At 36.0% G+C, this 22,813-nt stretch overlaps 1 protein-coding gene across 1 annotated transcript in view; it reads left to right on the forward strand.

Annotated features, from left to right (window-relative positions):
- LOC122800845 overlaps positions 1–22,813 on the forward strand; it is a 978,865-nt gene that overhangs the window by 849,543 nt on the left and 106,509 nt on the right. Inside the window, exon 8 of the mRNA XM_044070198.1 lies at positions 10,120–10,296. Coding sequence (XP_043926133.1) covers positions 10,120–10,296 — 177 coding nt within the window. The remainder of the gene's footprint in view (positions 1–10,119; positions 10,297–22,813) is intronic.

Consider the following 22,813-nt stretch of genomic DNA (forward strand, 5'->3'; position numbering starts at 1 on the left):
CTAGTTGGATTTGGCTTTATTGTCCTGAATTTGTCCATTATCAGATTTGAAAAGAAAAGAAAAAAGGCATGGGCATTCAGAGCAGCCATATAGCTGCAATACCATATGTCCTTAAGTGGTCATTTGCATTTATCCCATAATCCTCTTTTGCAAGCGGGTTTAATGAATCATACAGTGAAAACTCTAACTTGGCTAGGATTTTCTTGTAATTTTTTTACTAATTTTTTTGGCTGTGTGCCCTGTTCACTCTTTTATTTTATATTCATAATACTGACATTTTTTATTCATCTCTGTCACTCAGAAATGTCCCAGTTAGCACCCATTTATATCAATACCCTTTACCCTTACCACTGCAGAATTCCATAATTAAATGACTGCATTTATACTATGCATGCACAGTCAATAAATGATACCAAAGTAATGATTATTCTCATTGATCACTAATCATTTCCACTGCTTCTATACTTAAATCCAACTTCTAAATGATACAAAATACCATCAGTGATTCATTGCCATCATAATATGCACATCACATAAGTAAATGCATTATTTTTTAAACTTTAAGTAACTAATTCTAGTTATTTTAACTGTTTCTTATTAAATTATATTTTTTAAAATATTTTCTTACATCAAAAAGTAATTTGCTGCCTCCCTGTAGTATTAGTGAATTGATGTGGAGATGTTCAACGTCTCAGTGTAAATTCAGAGCCATTTATATGGGTTTTATGAAAATGAGGCCTGTTTTCATTTATCTCTATGAATCGCAGTAATACACAAATATGTACTGCAGTTCATGGGTGTACATCAGTCTTAGACAGTCATGAACATGCACCATGGCTCATATGAATGTGTTGTAGACAATTCCACAGTCCACAGCACTGCTCAGCAGGCCCAAGTTTGCTGTGCTAATGCAAGAATAGCTTTAAACTAACTTAAACCTAAATCAAAATATTGTTTAAAAAAATAACAAAATGGAGTCATCTGAATGAGAGTTTGCACCAATATAAAGTGTATTCCGTACCATTCTAACATCCTCAGTCATATATTAGCACCTAAAACTTGTAAATAGCATATATAGTAATATTTATCCCTCCCAAAAAAGTATAACTGCTGCTGCTGAACTACTGGAAGTGTGTGCAAATGGCATTCAGTGTAATACTCCAGAAAATGCAACTTATGCAACAACCAGCACCAGTAGCAATTGTAAATCATATACATAACAATAGTCAGTATATTTCAATTTTTATCCAGTGTGTAAGTAAAATGTGACTGGTTTTCTTTAGGAAAAAACATGTAAGTGACAAAGCATTTTTGGTTAAACCAAACTTGCCAATGATATCAATACCTGGTGCAATGCTCCTGATTGTTAACTGGGTTTGGTTAAAGAGATTTCACATGCCACTGGGAATGGTTCTGAACCCAAGTAATACAGCCCTAGCCATACTGTCTTCACTGTGATTTTGGCACTTTGCATGTTGACATCACCTGTGAAGGCATGAGACCACACACCAAGCTAGACCAAAAAAAGGCATCTTTATTATACTTTATCTTCTCAATCATTTGCATCAGGATAAGATCAAGTTATGCACATGTGGCACCATCTGGAAAAAAATAGATATTTGGCAGGAGTTCAGTGACCACCTATCAACCATGACTGGTATCACCCACTCTGGGCAGCAGTGCCATCACCATTAGCATGAGTTGCAGAAGTGTATGGCTGACCAGCTGGCTGAGTGAGTAGACCACATAGCAGAGAGAGAAGGCCAAAATTCTATATTAAGTACATAACTTACTTTCTTAATGTTCACTATTTATTTGGGCCGCATTAAACATAGAAAGGTATAACAAATTTGCATAAGTAGAGGTATTTCCTGAAAAAGATATATGTAACTGCAAATGTTATCTGTAATAATGTTATAAAAATGCAAAAGAAATCATAAATGCAACTTCTGAAAAAACAATATGGGTTATGCGTTAACAGAATTTTCTTAATAAATGTAAATGTGACATATATTTACTAAAATAATCTGTAAATCAAAAACACAATATATGTGCTGCATTACAAGAAGTAGTTGTTTGTGTATTTATAAAGACTATATAAAAATTGGCAATTACATACTCTAATGTAATTTATTATTATTATTACATAAACTGACTTACTTCCTAGATTACATGAGGATGGTTTTATGTGGGCCACAGAAATATTACTTTAAGACACAGTTGTTTGCACAAAAGTATTGTAACAAGTCTCAGTCAGACACTACTCCCTATTGAGACTGGCGGTAGGTGGATGGGGGTGGGGGTTGCTGTGCCAAGTGAATGACACGACAGACTATACTGAGAAATGAGTACTTGTTTAATTTCTGCATTATCTATAAAATAAGGCACATTTGTATAGCAAAGGAAATGCAAACTTCCACGAATTGCTACATTTCTCTATTTGTGAAGAAGTTCCATCTGAACATAGAGTTATATGCCCACCATAGTATTTTTAAAATAACATTCCACCATCATTGCATACATTTAATTTTCTCTTATATGACACAAATATATCAATTTATAAAAGTATGCATATGTAAATAAAAAATAAATAAATAAATAACCAAGTACTGTGCTGAGCACATTAACTGGTATATCTATATCTATATCTATATCTATATATATATATATATATATATATATATATGTGTGTGTGTGTGTGTGTGTTTATATAGATAAATAGATATAAAACAAATTTGAAATACAGACAAACAAGTATATGTCTCCTTTTTACAGCTGAGGAAGAAATAAGGGACAACAAGAGTCAGCAGGAAAGAGGAGCTGCCAAGCTGGTTGGATCCTCTGGTAAGTAATTTCATTACCAAAGATACATATATATATATATATATATATATATATATATATGTATGGATTCACTTTATATTCTCAAAATACTGAAATATCGAAATTCAGTATTTTGAGGCTATAAAATCAAAACCTGAAAACAACGAAACCTCAGAAGTGCAAAATTCAAAATCTCGTACACCGGAGAGTTTGAATAAGTGCTTCTACTCCACACACACACATACCTTCCTCCCCACACACAAACACAAGCTCACTACTACAAAAAACTAAGCCCCCCTGCACCCCCCCATGTGGGGGGATGTGCCACCCACCCCACCCCCACTTAAATATTCTAATGCCCTGGTCGCACTACATAAAAACACACAAAAAACACCACCACACAAGCTACGTTCTCCTCGCACACACACATCACAGCAACAAAGCACACTAACACACACCACAGCCCCTATCCAAAACCCTTAACAAATAAATACTTACCTGAGTCCACAACCACAGTGAAACACTGGAAGCACTAATTCAAAATCTCCGGTGTGCGAGGTTTTGCATTTCGCACTTCTGAGGTTTCGTTGTTTTCAGGATTCCACTTCATGGGCTCGAAATACTGAATTTCGATATTTCAGATTTTGAGCTTCTAAAGTGAATCCATATGTGTATATATATATATATATATATATATATATATATATATATATATATATATATAATGGATTCACTTTATAATTTCGAAATACTGAAATACCGAATTTCGGTATTTCGAAATCATAAAGTCGAATGTCCAAAATCCCTAAAGCACACAGTCGCGAAACACACAGTCACAAACACATACACACCATATACCACACAACACATACATCGTCCAACCCACACTACAACAAACAAAGCGCACACAAACACAAACAAACAAACCTACACTACATGTAAGCAGGGGTCAAGCACCGCTGCACCCCCTGCACCCCCCACACCCCCCTACTTATATATATTAACTCCGAGATCACACAGACACAAAAAGGAAACTCACACCCACACATTTCGCAGTCCCTCGCATACACACAGACATCACACATATACAAACATCAACATATCCAACACTTCCACACATTCAGACACACTCAAGCTCCCACACACAACCCTTACAAAACACTCACTTACCTTCAATTGCACCTGCATCCATACACGATAAGAACCACAATACACTCCCAACATCGCACGCTATGTACCATAAGCCATAACCGTGAATTCGAGATATTCGAATTCGCGATTATACACTTTCGCAATTTTGATTCTTCGACTTTATGATTTCGAAATACTGAAATTCGGTATTTCAGTATTTTGAAATTATAAAGTGAACACACACATATATATATATATATATATATATATATATATATATATATATGTATATATATATACACATATATAAATATATATATATATATATATATATATATATATATATATATATATATATATATATATATACACACACACACACACACACACAAAAAGAACAAAACAAGCACCAAGGCCACCACAGCTGAAACTAAAATAAACTTTATTATGAACAGATAAGTGCTTTCGGGCAATTACTATGCCTCAGATCTCTAATATAGCTTGAATATCAACAACAATTTAAAAAACTGGATAAACCAATTACAGTTTTTAATCCATACACACCCATTAAAATGTTAATCATTCATTCATAAAATGAAAACCAAGTGATCTAAAAGAACCAATAGAGAATTGTATCTAATGTGGTAATTTACGACATACCCAACAGCTGTGAATACGTGGAACAGTCATGCAAATCTGCAGGAGGCTTTTCATCACAGTTCATTAAATAATTTCTATTACAGCATATATAATGCTCACACACCATTCCATATATTTCATTTAACTAGTTCTGATTGATGATTTAAAAGGAAGAGACGCTTCTTAGACCTTTCAATCATATCTGTGAACTTGTATGGATTGCCGCATACCCTCATGATATATATGGTTTTTGAATGATTATTGTGTTTATCTGGTTTTGTAAGGTTTATTCGCATAATGTTAATGGACTCGTTCTGCTCATAATAGGTCAATAAAGACCTCACATCACCTTCTAGTCCCACCCTCTAATGGGTAAGTATGTATCTTTTAAATGTTATGATTGACTTTTCACTTTGTGATGTCTTAAGAGCCCTATTACATTAATAATGAGCCTTAGGAATAGCCTCTATATGTATTTGAAGCAAAACTCATTATAGTTTTTTGAGATTATAATCAGGCTTTTTTTGTATGATGCTAAATCCTTTTGGTCTCAGTGGTGTTCTATTGTTGATACATTAGTTAGCCGCTAGGTGATATCTTAATTCTCATGGCACATCCTATCATTGTAATTAAGGAAATTTATCAATATGAATATATTCAAGCTGTGAATACTATACATGATGAGACTACATATTTTTGAATGTGTTCTGAGGCAGGTGCAAGATTACAAACAAATGTTAAATTGTGAGTTCTGTGAGCCTGGTAATCTTCAGCAGAGATGTCAAAAATGATGTAATGTGAAATGACTCAGCAGTAATGTATATATCAATTTAAGACTATATCAGAGAGAAAGATCTGGCATTTTGGATTTTGTCTGAACCTGAACACATCAACTCACCAGCACTTGCTTGTTCTGTATGTAAGTAGTTTATTTAGAACTTAGTATTTCTCTTAGAGATAGAATATAGCAAGATTAGTCTAGCTGTTTCTATATTTATGTCAGACTATCCTATAGTATTGGTTTAAAGCATTTTCCTGTGATTTCTGAACTCTGTAATGCCATTGTGTTGAATGGATAAATATTGTCTTGTGTTTTTATTATTTATTAAATATTTTTAAACCTTTTAACTATGGCTGTTTTTTTGTGGAGCTAATTTAAGCTCTTAGAGAGTACTTCCATGTATTTGGTGATACTGTCCAAGCCAATCCAGTAGTCTTGCTGCTCAGTCATACTTACTATTTGGATAACAGTAATATTACACAGTGAAATTGGTCACCATTTGGGAAGGTCCTTAAAGTAGCTGATAATAGTGGTTGGTGGCAGTGATTTATACCTTATAGTCTGGGCAGAAAGGGGGCATAGCTGGAGAACCTGTGCAAGTCTTCCCCAGGAGTGTCTGTATGTTCGTATTTACCTCATACCTCAAAGTGTTTGTGTATCAGCTACTTGGGCAGGGACACAAAGCATTGGTTGGATAGAGACGATGCTAGAGGTTTTGGCTTAACTGCTAGGCTGAGATCTGTACCAGTGGAGAGATGTATTGGAGATCTGGAGAGAAAGGGAGAAACCAACTCCAGACTGACTGTGTTCTCTGTGTGCTCTTAAAGGAAATTGTACTTTACTGTGTGTGTACTTGTTATCCCCCCAATGTGCATGCCCCTCACTGATGCTAGTGGTGAGGATTGAGGTTCCTTGATTACTGGCCGGTGCACAGGCATCACACCTTATATGGCTGTGTTTTTAAAAGTAGCTTTACTGTTGCTTATTCAATGCAAATAATATATGCTGAGTGTACTTGCATATAAGTCAAGTGGCACGGCTCACAAATAATTGCTACATATTAGCAAATTACCGGACTATGAATATCAGTGATAGTCTTTCCATAAATACTGTAATATATTATATTATACATAAAAAAACAGAAACATATTTTTTATTAAATGTTCAGAAACAAATTGTTATATCTTGGAAACTGTACAATATGTACAATATATATATATATATATATATATATATATATATATATATATATATATAGTTAGAATTATTTTGTTAACCAGACATGTGACAGCAAGAAATTCATCTCTGAGTGCATGTTTATTGAGATATTTACAAAAACATGAAAACATATGCCTAATTGTAATATTAAGCAATATAAATAACATTAAATATCTGACAATGTGTTCAACTTACAGTGCAAATATCAAATTCATTTCTTCAATATCTAAAGTTTCACCTGGTGGCATGCAATAGTTTGTAGGTGACTTGGTCTATGACGTATGAAGAGTTTATGGACATATTATTTCTTTTTATAACTACTAAAAAATAATTAGCAGCATATTGGATATAATGTGATATAAATGGACATTGACAATGAACTTTCCTGTCTTCCACCATGGCTTTTCATATCATACTCCTCAATAGCATGTAGGTCTCTATTTTATGAAAATATGAGCATAAATATTAAAATATGAACAATAAGTGGCAAAGAGTGATTCATTTCTTTATTGAAGGGCATGCTGGATTAATAATGTTATTGTCATTTTGTTAATAACTCCCTGCCCTTTCTAATACTTCCTTTTATTACCTAGTAAACCACTTAATTAAAAAAGACAGACCAGAAAAGACCTGGACACCATAAGGAGTCATAGATGTTAACTTGAAAATAAAAAGCGCTATAGGCTAGAACGAGTTAAAAGAACATGTAAATCCAACAACCCCCTTCACCATCAGGAATACCAAAGAAATTAATTATAAAAAATGTAAAGAAATCCCAGCCATAAGGAAAAAGAATGCCTCAAACAGTGCAAGAAAGGAGCTACACAAAAATCTAACCAAAAAAATGTAACAGTAAGGCAAAACTGTGAATGTATGAAGCATTATAGCATACATTCCTCTTTCCACTTCCAAAGAAACAATACACCAGATGTTCCACATGAAGACATTAACTTAAAACATTAAAACAATTCACTTTGTATGCATATTATACTTATAATTCATCTATTTTTGCTACATTTTCATGAAGTGCTCCTTCCGGAGATAACTTCCCATCTAAACAGTACTGGTGTGCCCACCTACTTGGTTCCAAGCACCAAAATGATGATCTGTTACAAACTTGACATATTTACACTATTTATATAAAAAAAAATAATAATAAAAAATAAAGCACAATCATACACACAGACACACACACACAACACACACACACACACACACACACACACACACACACACACACACACACACACACACACACACACACACACACACACACAAAACAACCCCCAAAAACAACCTTACCACCTAAAGCTAACTCCCTACCGTAAAGCTATAGTTATGCTCTTACATTTACAGATTATTGTAAAATAAAGCAAACAAAAATTAAGCTAAAATTTGGGCTGCATTTCCCATGCACTTCATTCTTAAAGGGGGGGGGTTCAAATATTACTCACATAACTCCCATCCTGAAAACAGCACTATTCACCTAAATCAAACCCTCAAAGCGAAATTCATTCCTATTAGAATGAAAAAAGTAAAACAGTGACCACAGCTACCCAGTCAGAAAACAGCATTATCAATAAATGAACCACATTTTATCTGCCTGAACTAGTTATACCAAATGAAAGAAGTAAAGGCAGAATGTGAAACTAAGAAGTCCTAATATAACTCTTGCATATTAACATGCATAAAAATGAACGAATAAACTGATGCTTCAAAAAATTAAAAAATACCCCAAAAATAGAGTTGCACTATCACAGAGGCCAGTCTCTTCACAAAAAAATCAAATACTCACTGAAGTCAATGACAAGCACTACACCGACATAAAAAAAAGAGAACTGGTAGGTCAAAAACAGTGGAGCGGAACCACTTTGTGTGATAATGAATTGCCTTGTATTTTGGGATTACAAAACCCAGATCATCACTCACAGTTGCACCACTCATCACAAAATTCATTCCCTAAACTTATGTCACAATATATAATTTCACTTACTATACAAAAAAACTCCACATATAACCCAACAGGAGAAAGGTGAAAACACATAAGTAGCATTTTTTTTAAGTACAGAGAAGCAAGTCCCCTGCACCTCATTCTTATAAGTACTTTTTCCATAGTTGCACAGCCACAGCAAAAGGAGATATACCCTAATATGTTTCAAAGCTACTCACATGCTGTTTTGTTGCAGTACAGAAAAAATGTAAAACCATCTTGAGACAATTGTTTCCTGGAAATTTTCATCTGGGAAGTTACATTTGATGGAAAAGATTTCATTGCATTGTAAATCTTTCCATTTCTCTTAAGTCTGTATACTTCCTTCTCTGCCCAGTGCACACTTCTATACACACACACACACACACACACACACACACACACACACACACACACACACACACACACACACACACACACGCGCGCGCCTCTATAAAGGATACGGGGATGACAATAAGGAAGAGATGCATCACAGAAAATCTAAGTGTTAGATCCACTACAGCTGGTATTTTGGGTGGTTGTGTTCTTGTCTTTAAGTAGATGCCATGTGCACAGTGAAGGCCATTTTTTTGTAAAGAACAGAGTGTTTTTGCCATACTACTATTCCAACATTTCCTTACACTATTTAATACAACAAAAATCTAAAATCAATTAATATGCTTTATTTCCTTTTAAACTAATGACTTCCTAGTTTGCATGATTCTTACAGATACACACTTCCATTGGGTTCCTTTAATTCCTTGATGTTCCTACTAGCCAGACAGTTTGTGTTTTAAGACAGCTGATCTATTCAAGTAAATGTATGATTTTGCAGTGATTTGTCAACTTGGAGACAGGTATATAACACACATGCATTTCATAAAATATGCATGATTATTTAAAACTTAAACATAATAAGGTTTATATTATCAATGCTAATTTGAGTTTAGGATGTCACAAGGCCAAGTGATCCACTATTATTTTAATCATGTGATTATATTAACAGAGTTCCTGTTGATTAATCCCTAGACCATATTAGAATTAATATAAAATAAAAAAAGTATCTCAATTGCCCTTTAATGTGATGCCTGCTTCTGTTTTATGAAATCACACAGTAGCAAAGCATTCATTTTAAAGGGACTTGATGAAAGTGTTCCATTTCTAGCTATTGCATGATAAGTGACCTGAGCAGGTCACATTTACAAGTTTATTCATCCGTCAAAATAATTGAAAAATGAGTGTTCATGTGAATGTGTGCAGCACCTTTATGTATTTTTCCTAAGTTTCCTGAGAAGAGGATCGGATATGAGGCAATATAAACCAGCTGTTACAGTAATTGTGTGCTCAGAATTCTTGGAAATGAAATACTGAGGTAAGACATGAGAAACAACAGGTCTGAATACTATTTGCCTGCATGTTTCTTTGATCCATCCACAGGAGGACAACTGAGTACAGAGCAGAGTCTGGTGTTTAAGAAAATAAAACTTTAATGCACCAATATGAGAGAAAAAGCTGCATCAATCTTTGCTGTCAGTAATGATTAAATGTTTTGTTTCAGATTTCAAAGGTACTAAATTCTTCTAAAATGGCTTTGTCGTATGCACCAGAGGAAATGGATGACACTGATGGCTCAAACTTTGCAGCTCATCTTAAGTTACTCTGGAACACAGTGAGAGAAAACGTGGTGGCCAGTTGGGCCATTTATACATCACGTCCAGATGTTAGTTTCACAAAGGTGACTTTTCTTTCATTTCAATAGTATGTACTTAGTCTCTTTATACAGAATAGGAAATGTTGAGAATATTTCTGGCCCAGTGGAATTGTTTATCATTCTGTTCTAGAGTTATGGACATAGAATAACATACTATAGTGGCAAAAAATAATAACAATATGAAAGAATTACACTACAGACAAATACATAGATCAAGGAGAAAATGTTTCAAATTTTAAAAAGATTTGGGCAACAATTACAAACAGTGACAGATACTATATTGCATTCTAAACAATACACTTCAGAGTTGTCTTGGTGATTGATGTTTTCTGCCTTCTGCTTACATGCTAAAGCCTTGCACTTGTTCATCATAAAAATAAGCAGCTTTACATAGGGGGTATGAAAATCTATCAAGACAACAAAAACAAGCAACTGTGCAGCAACAAAGAGAGCTGAGAGGCCCTCCCCCAAGAAGAATATGAAAAAAAAATATAGAATGTGAGTACATTAAGAGATTACAGCAGGCCAAGCCTTAAAATGTATGAATCTATGCAAGAACATGGTGGTACTGAAGCATGCTGTACCAGAAGCAGAACTGGGTCAGGTAAAGGAAATGTCTCTGATGTACTTCTGCAGTATAACAGTCACAGAACTGTGAGTTGGGTGTCCTGGATCTGTCAGTGAAGGGAACATAAAGATGGGTGGTTTAGAAGCAGTACAAACCAAATGTGAAGAAAAAAATGGTAATATTAAGAGATAGGCATAAGGATATTAAGGGGAACACAGACATTAGAAAACAGAGAATTGTGATTAGTTTGTGATTGGTAAAAATGATTTGGAAAAGAGGGTTTAGTAATAAAAGAATGAAAACAACAATATAGTATAACATGCTATAAGAAGCACATTGATTCAATTACAAGGTTGCTTGAGAGGAAAGGCACACACAGGTGTTTTGAACGTCACCCAATTATACTAAAGTCACTTAAATGAGATTCTAATAACATCTGCAAATGAGTGGGCACTTTCATTTCAATAAAGACCAGGTACTAGACAGGCTCCCCTTTTTCCAGAAGTCAAAAGGGTATAACAGATAAAGAACTGTGGATTCCAGTGACAGAAAAATAGAACCTATTTGCTGCATTCCATGTATTTTTGAATTTTTCACGTGTTTTTGAACCATCTATGTATTTTGCAAACATGTTTCCATGATCTTCTACCCTTTAAGGGAAAAAATACTTGTGCCACATCAGACTAACTACCATATGTTTTCACCAGCCTTCTTACATGTTTTGTCAAGTTTCAATTCAGTGAAGCTTCAAAACGATTAAACAAACAGAAAAAGCATTTTGCACGGGGGAAGCCACCGTCTATATCCTACAAGTTATCATTACTTATTTATAGTAAGACCAAGGGTACACAACTCTAGAGAAAAATGAAAAGACCAAATGCTCACAATCACTGTTAATGTGCAAATAGTGCACTGGAAGACAGGCAGCTGCAACTCCAGGAACAGGAACCACAACTTTATTCTACTTAACTGGCATTGTATTCTGTTTACTTCATTCTGTTTCTTTAGGTTTCCAAACATTTATGTTATACATCAATAAATGATGCGACTCCATTTGAGAGCAACTGTTTTCTTTTTAATTTGCATTTTTCTTCATGTTCATATCAGTTTTGTTGCTTTTATGAAGGCAGTTTTGAAGTATCCACACAATATTTCTGTGTTGCCTTAATCCCCTCTTTGATAGAGCATTTGTAAACCTCACCCCTCCCTTTTTTTCATCTCTGCAGGACCAATCAAATAGTTCCTCTACCAGTACACAACTGGCACATTTGTTCTGTAGTGCCAAGAGTCAAGCATTCTCCAGTAAGGTGTGAGCCCTTTGGCCCATGTGTTCCTGCCCAGGAAGTCTAGTTAGCCCATTTGTTCTCTTGAGAATACGTTGGTAGGTATGGAGGCAGTTTGGTGGTTCTGAGGGTGTCCTACCACCCCCTGGCAGAGCATATCCATCTCTATTGGTGGATCTCTGCTGTGTCTGTCAACTGCAAGGTGTGCTTCTGGACGATGAATCGCTGAGGTACATGCCTCTGCACTATCGCAGCACATGATGCCTAGGCCCATGCTCCACAGATAACACCCAGTGCTCCCACTAGGTGCCCAGGATGGGCAAGCCAGTGACAGCCTCTCACTCCCATCCTTCCCCAGCCAGGTTCTACAGACCACCAAACCTATGTTCAAACTCAGGTCACCTGTACCATAGTCAGGACTTTATCCTTATTCCACAGAGCTGGCATTAATCTCTGTCCCTTTTTGTCATAGTCTTCCCCACTCAAACTAGGACTTCATTTGAGCTAACTGAACCCTGAAGACCACACCATTTAGACATTACTTATTTCCAAAAGGTGTCCTATTTCTATATTTCAGATGCGATGTTCATTTCTGCTTTGCAATGATACATCCAGGAGCTGCATTTTCTTAGTTAATTCTTGAACTAGTTGTTTGCACCCTGCTTCATTAAGAATGACAAAATCATCTTACTGTTATATGCAACTGAGTCAAGATTGTCAAGGTGGAAAGGTAAAGTCCTTCGACAATAATACATTTTCTGTCTCAGAAATATTTCTTTTTATCACTGATATTCCTTTCTTTTCCTGTAACAATAGGGATCCCTACACAATGAAGAAAAGCATGTTTAGATTTTAAGATCTTGTCATATACAGTACAGCTGCAGAAAGATTCGGGGCCATGACACTGTGATTTGTGAGCATTATTAGACATCAAGGTACACTACTGATTTTTAAATAATGCACAGCTTTATAACCCTCTGTTTGATTACAGATATAACATGCAAAATGCTTGTTAATCAATATGAGGTGAATGGTATCATGACTGTCATTTATATACACGTATTTTGGATCAGTTAAATACATTTCTTGGTTGGTTTCTCTTAACAATTATTTTTTCATTTTCATTCTGCTCTCATTGTAATATACTTAGATTGGCCATGTATCTATTTTGACACAGCTGGAAGAAATGTACAAATAAAACAGTTGTATCCCCTTGTTTGTGGTCCTAAAAAGAAGGGAATTGTATTTTGTCCTGGAGAAGGTAAAATCCTAGACTCTACGGACTCTGACTTATTTAATCTTATTAAATACCTTTACATCTTTACCTATTTATCTTTATTATTGCACATTATTTGGAATACACATGTTGTATTTTTCCTCACCTTCATACTCTTATGATGAGAAGAGCTCCCATCTCTCATTTGCTCTTTTATTTTGCTATTTTTATCACTTCCGTTACATAAAGTATGCTATAACCTCTAAGCTTTCACTTTACCCTTACCTCCTATAAACTATGCAATATGGTTATGTCTAGGGATTGTATGTTTATGTCTCTGGGATTGTTCTCCATGTTCCATCCTCCTGTTGCTGAAATAAAGGCCCAACAAGTTTTCTTCAGTCAAAGTCATTAGGCTAGGCAGCTTTCCTACCAATATTGTGAACACTAATACATATTGAATGTTGCACTTCATTCCCATTTATTTGTACCTCACTACTTTGTCCTATATGTATCGTTTTATGTTTTCCATTTAACATTCTTCCAGAAGTGGAGCTTATGGCAGAGAAATATAAGCACTGATGGCAAATAAAAACTACTTGGTCCACTTCATTTGGCATTTTCTCTGCTGTGTGACAGATCTCCAGATCCAGCTTAACCAATAGCCTGTTTTTTTCCCCAACAATTATAAGAATTGCCTTATACCTGTTACCTGCATTCTCAGTTTTTGGCTTTTGAATCTGCTCATCTTGTTGGTCCTGGTTATTCAACACCATTCCTATGGCATAATACATCCTCAGCTCTGTCTTGATATATCTACCATTTCTCTTGAAATCATTTTTTGACGTGTTTTAGAACTATTTCTCTGTAATCTTCAAGCTTTCCTCCTTCCATCACTGACCCATTCATCTTTCTCCCCTCATTTTTGGCATCCCCAGATCAAAAAAGAAGGAGGTGAAAGGAAGAAATTGTGGTTATCATCTTACCTGAATGATGGCCACTCCTGAGAGCTTTTGTCTCCATGCTTAAAATACTCAGTATGGGGGAACAGATAGGCTGTAGTCCAGTCTGGGGTGCTTGATATTTGACAGGGGTGAGTCAAAAATGCATAGAAAAATGTAATATTTCTCCATGTTTATTTCATTTTAAGAAAAAGTAAGAAGTTCTCCAAATGCTGATCACAGTTGCCTTGTTTTGTTACACCATTAAGTCAATGCTCCCAGGAGAAGACAGCTATTGCTTTATAGAAATGTATTTGTTAGCATCAGTTGTGAGATTATCTTGCACTCCAGTTCTAGGCAGTTAAAACATGAAGGATGGTAGAGTGGTGAGTTCAACAGACGACTTAAATGAAAATGAAGAAAATGTTTCTGTACGCCATGACAGTAGTGACAAGTAAATTATCGAGCACATCAGTGACAGAGAACCAAAAAGTAACTCTGGTATGAGTCAGTGCAGAAGGAGTTTTTGTTTGTGCTTAACCAGTTTGAAACTAAAAAGTATTGACTCTGCCAAGTAACTGACTGATTTTAGTTGCAGTATTGGTGTAGTGTTTTTGAAAGTTTAGATTATTGTCAGTGAAGACTACAAGAGCTTTGAAATGACTCACTTCTTTTCCAAGATCTCCATCAAAGGTAGATAAATACAGACCACTACTCTGATCTGCAGGTTTATTACTGGAGAATAAGACCACAACTTTAGTTCTAGAGGACATTCAGTGAGACCAAACAAAACAGTGCAGCCCAGAAAATGAACCAGTAACACAAAAAACATAATCCCAACAACAGGGTCCAAACATTGATTGAAACAGAGATTTAATAAAGAACAAAGAAAAAATAATTAAGTGGTTTTGTCTCACTCTGGAGACTTCATCAGAATACAGGCCATCTTGACATGCAACCTTATACAATACAAGTTGCCCTAAACTATTCATTAATTACTACCTATTTAAACTTTTTTTTCCTTTTTAAGTCTGTTATGGACAAATTCAGGCCGATAAAGCCAACTCAACTAGCTGTGGACATGCATGTTTCAGCCTACTTATGGCCTCATCAACACAGCATAAGTGGACTGTTTGGCTAACCTTTGGAAACACAGGTTTGTCATACCCAGCTGATGGCCATAAACATTAGGGGTTCTGCAAAATATCCCAACTAACAAACCAAAGCAATGTTTTGTTAAATTGCATATAAAGTAAGATTGAAATATGCTCTTAAAGGTATGGTATCACAGCTGTATATAATAATAATAATGAGGGTAGTCAAAGTAATTATTAGTTTTTAGTAAGTATAGGCTGTCGCTCATCCGGTCGGGATGGAACAGATGAACAGTTGTGGGCTCGGCTCAAGCAGCTTTATTATATATAAACACATCAGGACTGAGGCTTAGTAACTTATTCATTTTATTTTATTTATTTTACATTTGTTGACCGGGATAGTCCGACTGGATATATGTCCATTTTCAGTGGAGGACCGGAAAGAAAAGCTCCAAGATAATAGTACACATTGAACATTTAGTACATGCTAGTTTCAAGCAGATTACAGTCATAAGCAATACCAGCATTTAGTACATATAATACTAACTTATTATAAAGCACTTTACAAAACATAACACTATTAAACTTAAACTTAAATAAACTTATAAACAGACTGTCTACTGCACCCATACATTTTAACACTCTGGCTGTTCTTTCATAATGGCACTGCTGCCTGCACATGCTCTCTGTTTATATGCACGTGCCCTCACTTTGAAATGCTTCTTAAAGTTACAACACATGCTCTGTTTTACATTCTCCTTCTTTGAGAAATAAGTCATGCACTGAAACTGACAGAAATGATCCTTTGACATGCAATTAAATAGAACTAAATACAAATAAAACAATCATGTCCAGGTTGCTGCGTATGTTACCCTAGGTCTAGAAGTAAGACCTGATCATGTGACATAAAAATTAGAACTGCGTTTAACAACATGGACTGTCTTTAATGAATATTCAACTTTAGGGACATCTGGGACATCATCAGAAATGGGAACAGGTACTGAGACATGTCCTTCAACAGGAACATTGTCTGAGTTACTCTGAGATCTAGAGTCTGTATCATAGGTACAATGCTGCAATATCAATTCAGACACTGGATAAAGATGCCTGTGATTTCTTCTGTATTCTATGCCCTCAGATTCCACTAAGTAGGATTTTGGCTAGAAATATATACCTCTCACTTTACCAGTTTGATCAAAACCTTTCGCCATTTGCATCCTCACTGTCTTTCTTTCAATGGACGAAGAAATCTGCTCATTTTATCATAGCTGAACTTCTGAAAGGAATGCTTTTTAAGGTGTTGCACTTTGATTCCTCTGGTGTTTTTAGCATTAGGCACCAACAAACTGGAATTGATAGGCAAGGTTGTTCTGGTTTGCCTAGATAGAAGTCTCTGAGCAGGCGAGCCAAGTAAGTTGTCACATGGTATATGTCTGAGATAAAGCAAATTCAAGAAGATATCAATATTGTCACACTTTGACCTCTCTAGTTATTGCTTTGCACTTTGTTCTGCATGCTCAGCCAGACCTTTTGACTGGGGGTATTCCAGACTGCTAGTAATATGGATAAAGTCCCACTTTTTTTTGCAAATTTCTGAAATAACTGACTGGTAAACTGGGCACCGTTGTCAGAAATAACTTTGTGTGGACTGCCATGGACTGAGAAATGACATTTCAACTTAGTAATAACACTACTAGATGTTAGGTTAGGAAGCAGATCGATCTCACAACAGTCTACCAACACTAAGTAATTCTGATTGTTCCACTAAGATATGTCAATGGCTACTGTTGGCCAAGGTAGTTCAGGAATCTGGTTTAGCTGAAGTGGCTCTTTTTGCAAATGTGGTTTAGTAGTATTGCATACTGAACAAGATGAAAGTACTTTATCAATGTCTTTTGACAGAGAAGGCCAAAATACTAGTCATCCAGCTCTTCTTTTGGTAGCTTTAGAACCTGGGTGGCCACAATGCAAAATCTGAATGTACTCATGTTGTAAGGAAGTAGGAACGATAACTTTAGGACCTATGAAAATGATACTATCTTCCATCAACACCTCATCTCTGTAAGGAAAATAAGGTTGCACTTCTGTTGCTACACAAGATTGCTTTGATGGCCATCCAGTATTGATGAAGTGGTTGAGGTTTTGCAAAGTTGGATTAGTCTTTGTATGACCTCTTAGCTCATCTAGCCTTGTGGTAGAAAAAATACGCACTTCCATGACATCGAAATCAAAATTTTCTGCATCAAGTTTTCTGTGGTATTTCTGGGTGATCTGGATAAGGTATCAGCCAGATAAAGAAGTTTGCCTTTTGTGTTGACCATTTTGAAGTTGTACTTTTGTAATCTAAGCATCATTCTTTGTAGTCTTGCTGGAGCTCTATTTAAAATAGTGACTAGAGGTTGATGATGAGTCTGACTCTGGATAGCTCTGCCATGAATATAATTATGGAATTTCGAACATGTGAGCACAATTGCCAAAATTTCCTTCTCAATTTGAGCATACTGCATCTCAGTTTGCATAAGAGTTCTAGAATACATAGGCTACTAGTTTGCCCTCTTGAACTGCACCAAGACCGAACTTTGAATCATTACAGGAAATAATTTATTGTTTGTGGACATTATAGTATCTTAACATAGATAGACTTGCAATTTTTTGGTTTAACATCACCAAATGCTCTCTGGTGTTGTTCTAACCATGACCAGTCAACATTTTTGCATGTCAGCTCTCTTAAAGGCGTTGCTAATTCACTGATGTCTGGTATAAACTTGCCCAAATAGTTAACCATACCAAAGAAATGCTGTAAGGCTTGGACATTGTCTGGAGCTTGCATCTCAGGAATGGTTGTTTATTTGGAAGGGTCTGATCATAAGCCTGTACTGGTAAATAAAAGTAACTTCTGGTAGCCTGAATTTAAATTTCAGAAGATTGAGCTTTAGGTTCACTTCGCACATTCTGTCCAGAACTTTCCTGAGGTTTCTGTCATGCTCTGCTTTACCATTGCCTCCAACTAGTAAATCATCTACTATTATAGCACATGGATAACCTGAAAAAAATTGCTCTATTGTACACTGAAAGACTTCACTGACAGAATATATTCCAAAAGGCATTCTGACAAATCTGTATCTACCAAATGGGGTACTGAATGTAGTTAGTAGTGAAGATTTGCGATCAAGAATTACTTGCCAAAATGAACTCTTTGCATCTAAGACAGAAAAAACAGTGGCATTTGGCATGAGGATAGCAACCTCTTTGACTACGCATAGGATGGTGAGGCCTCTTTATTGCTTTGTTTAAGTCTCTTGGATCAATACATATTTTGATTTCATCTGAGCTTTTCTTATGTGCAACTACCATGGAAGATACCCATTCAGTTGGTTCTGTGACTGGACAAATCATACCTTGTTGTGCCATTTTATTAACTGAACCTTGACTTTGTCCTACATTTCTCACTGGTATGACCACTGGACTGGCCTCTGGGTCTAATTTTATAGTGTGCACAAATGGAAGTTTGTCTAGCTTGTCTTTCAAAATATCAGCATACTCTGAAAAAATAGCATCAGTGAGACTAGAACTAGGACGTGCTTACATAACGGACTTCTTTGGTAAAAGAAATGTTTCATTCTTAAACTGTCTCTGAGACCTAATAATGACTGCACATGTCTTCTGACTACTTAAAAGTGCAAGCTGTAACTGAATAGCATGAAAACACTACTGAGTCTTCAGTTTGAATCTCTTCACCTCCATAAGCAACAAGCTTCACACAATTGACCAAATTAAATTTTTCACCAGCTCTTACTCTAGCAAATGTTTCTCCTGACATAACATTGCACTTTGAACCAGTGTCTACTTTGAGCTCCATGGGTTTACCATTGATCAGGACAGTACAAAACACTTTGTTCTTTGCCAACAAATCTACTGCATTAATCTTTTCACCAAACACTGATGCACCATCTAGATAGAAAGTAGAGTTGCAGCTTTTTATATGATCAACTTGCTTTTTTGAGTGACCTTTCTTAATAAATTAATGAGGCTTACTTGATTTACAAAACTTTTGAAAGTGGTTCCATTTTTTACACTTGTGGCATTGCTGACCAAATGCTATTTACTTTTCTCTTTTAGACTCATGATTAGCACTCCAGTTATAACAGTTAACAATAAGACTTGATTTGGGTTTTGCTGATTCGCTCTTGTGCTGCACTGAGCATGTCCATTTTATTGAGCTAGTTTTAGAACCTGCTGGAAAGTTATGGACTCTTCCTGGAAATCCTGCAGGGGTTGCAGCTGCCATGTGCTTAGGCCTGTTTCTGTAGGCCACATGCTGCATGCTGTCTACGTTTGCTCTGAAGCTGCTGAAACCATGCTCTTATCACTTGCAAGCATATTTGTGTGCCTTTCTGTGACCTAATGTATCTGACAAATCTCTATAGCTTTGCTCAATGTTAAATCACTGTCACAAAGCAAAATATTTCTCACTGCAGCATTATTAACACCACATACAAGCCTGCCTTTTAAAAACTCATCTTTCAAATCACCAAACTTGCATGTTTTAGCCCTGTTTCTCAAGTCAGTAATATAAGCTGCAAAAGTTTCTTCTGGTTTCTGGTCTCTTGTCTAAAACAGATGCCTCTCCAATGTAACATTTTTTTTTGCGGTTACACATTCCTCTAAATTTACATTTCAAGCACTCAGGGTCCTCCCTTGATTCAGTTTGTACAACAATATGATGGTATTCCCCTTCTCCTGCATATACTGCTGGTGCATATACAAAGAACACTCTCTCTCAATGGCTTCCAACCCCTGCTAAGTTAAGCAAAATAAATGCCCTTGTACATGCATCTTTATGAGAAAAATCTGCTTGTATGAAACTATCGTATTCTTGCTCAAATACTTTCCAATTCTCTGCAATATTATGATCAAAAAGAAGTGGACTGGGTCTGCGGAATGCCTCTGCCATACCAACATACTGTAATAAAGACCCTTGGAATTATGCATGAACATACACACATATATGTCAGAACTTGTAATTATGCGCAATAGCACAACAGATTCTTTAAAATAACTGTGCTTTGTGAAATAAGTCTCTGTAGTACAAGAACAAATTGAAATACTTTGCGAAACCAATCATCAGTGCAAGAAACTCTTCAAAATGACTGTATGTTGCATATAAAATGTATACAATACAAGAAACTTTTTGAAATGGCTGTATTCTGACTGCTCTTTGCAAACTAACTGTACTTTGCACACAGTAAACTCTTTAAAATAACTGTACTGTAATAAAGCATACACTGCAAACACTTTGCACACTCTGAAAATACTTCGAACAACTCTAGTTATACTTTGAATAGCTTTGGCCAATGCGAAGTAGAAGCTCATGTCAAAACATGGTCGTTTACTAAAAAACATGCAGTCACCGTGCTGCCCATATTTTGCCCTTTTTTGTACTCATGCTTATTTGACCTCTTATCATGCTCATAACTTTCTTGTGCTTGTTTTGCTTTTAACATGCTCGTTTTGCAAATCAGAAGTAACTCTTAGCACCTATATAAGTATTCCTGATTTTCTATCAAATATCATGGTTATGAATATTTTATTTAATCAATAATGCATTTTGTGCCTTTTGTTTGATTAATAATGCGTTTTGTGCTTTGCAAATCCTTCATATTATTTTCTTTACAAAATAAATAATTTATGCAAGTTTTAGTCACCTGAAGTTCATTTCTGGCCTTTTTAAAATAGTTTCAGCACTGTATTACCCAATCTGTTCAATGTACCATCACCATTAACTCTGAACCTCGTGGCTTGAAGAAGTTGCACTCTCTATCCCAGTTTTGACACTATGTCACTCGTCCTTTCAGAATAAAACAAACAGTTGTGGGTTTGGCTCAAGCAGCTTTATTATATACAAACACATCAGGATTGAGGCTTAGTAACGTAAACTTAAATAAACTTATAAACAGACTGACTACTGCACTCATACATGTTAACACTCTGGCTGTTCTCTCAGAATGGTACTGCTGCCTGCATGTGCTCACTATTTATATGCACATGCCTAACATGCCTACACTATGAAATGCTTCTTAAAGTTACAACACATGCTCTGTTCTACATAGGCTAAGTTAAAAATCTTTATTTTTTAAGGGATAAGTGGCATTAAGTTGCTTAAATTGCATTTAAATACAAATGATGCAATTTAGACATAAATATGACAGTTGTAAGAAGTGAAGGAGGATTAACTGATAGTGTTACATATCATACAGATGGTACAACAGCATACAAATGAGATGAAGGATTAGCTTCCTCAGTTAGATATTGTTATTAATTGTGAGTTAATTTGCCACATAGAATAACTACTCTTCTTCTCTTTACACATTTAAATCTGACAATACTCTCTGAATTTGGAAATAACAATGAGACATAGGGAACATATTGGTAAAATGATATTTATGAGTTTACTTACGGTATGGGCTTTAGCATTTCATAGGTTCAGAGGTTCATAGGCCCTGGGGTCTATACAAGCCCAGCTTAAAAGGTACTATACAAGCCCAGCCAAAAAGGTACCCTGGCTTTTGCCACCCAAGAAAATTATTTTCCTTTGCCACTGTCGAGCAGAGCCACAGAGGTGATCCCCAGGGTGAATTTCCTATTTCCCATCCAATCATCAAGATTTTTCTTGAAGAGTGCTAATGAGGAGCTTTGTTTGATATAGATAGGTAGTTTATTCCAGAGTATGGGAAGTCTCTGGGACAGGAATCTATCCCTCCGGCATGTTCTGTTTGTTGTGGTGACAAGGTTTAGTTCCCTAGAGCATGTAGCTCGGAGGGATTGGGATTTCTTTAAGTGGAGCATGTCCAACAGCTCTGGATTTGACATAGCTTTGTATGTTAGGCAGAGATCACCTCTGAGTAGGTGATATGCGATGGAGTAAAGCTGGAGATTTTTGAGACGGTCTGCGTAGGGCATCTGTTTGAGGCCAGTACTCCTCTTTGTGAGGTATTTCTGCAGCCTTTCCAGTTGTTGTAGATGTCTTGTGAGGTACGTACCAAAAGGGGCATTGTACTTAATAATGGGTCTAATGAGTGATGAGTAGAGGGGAACAATGACCTCTTTTTTTCTGAATTTGAAACTTTTTGTGATAAGGTGCACCACGTAGAAGGACTTCCTGACTACTGTGGCGATGTGATTATCAAAGGAGAGACTACTGTCCACCTGTATCCCAAGGTCTCTTATCATACTTTCGGTGTTAAGTATACTACCGCCTATGTTGTAGTTCATGGGTACAGAGTTTTTACCAAAGGGGATGACAATGCACTTTTGGCATTGAGCTTGAGGCCATGGCTTTGACACCAGGCATCTGTCTCAGTGAGGCCCTTTTGTAGGATGTCCACATCATTAGGAGTTTCGATTATGGCTCCTAGTTTGCAGTCATCTGTGAACTTTGT

The sequence above is a fragment of the Protopterus annectens genome, chromosome 1.part0, assembly GCF_019279795.1.
Source record: "Protopterus annectens isolate FY-2018-M chromosome 1.part0, PAN1.0, whole genome shotgun sequence".
NCBI classification, from domain to species: Eukaryota; Metazoa; Chordata; order Ceratodontiformes; family Protopteridae; genus Protopterus; species Protopterus annectens.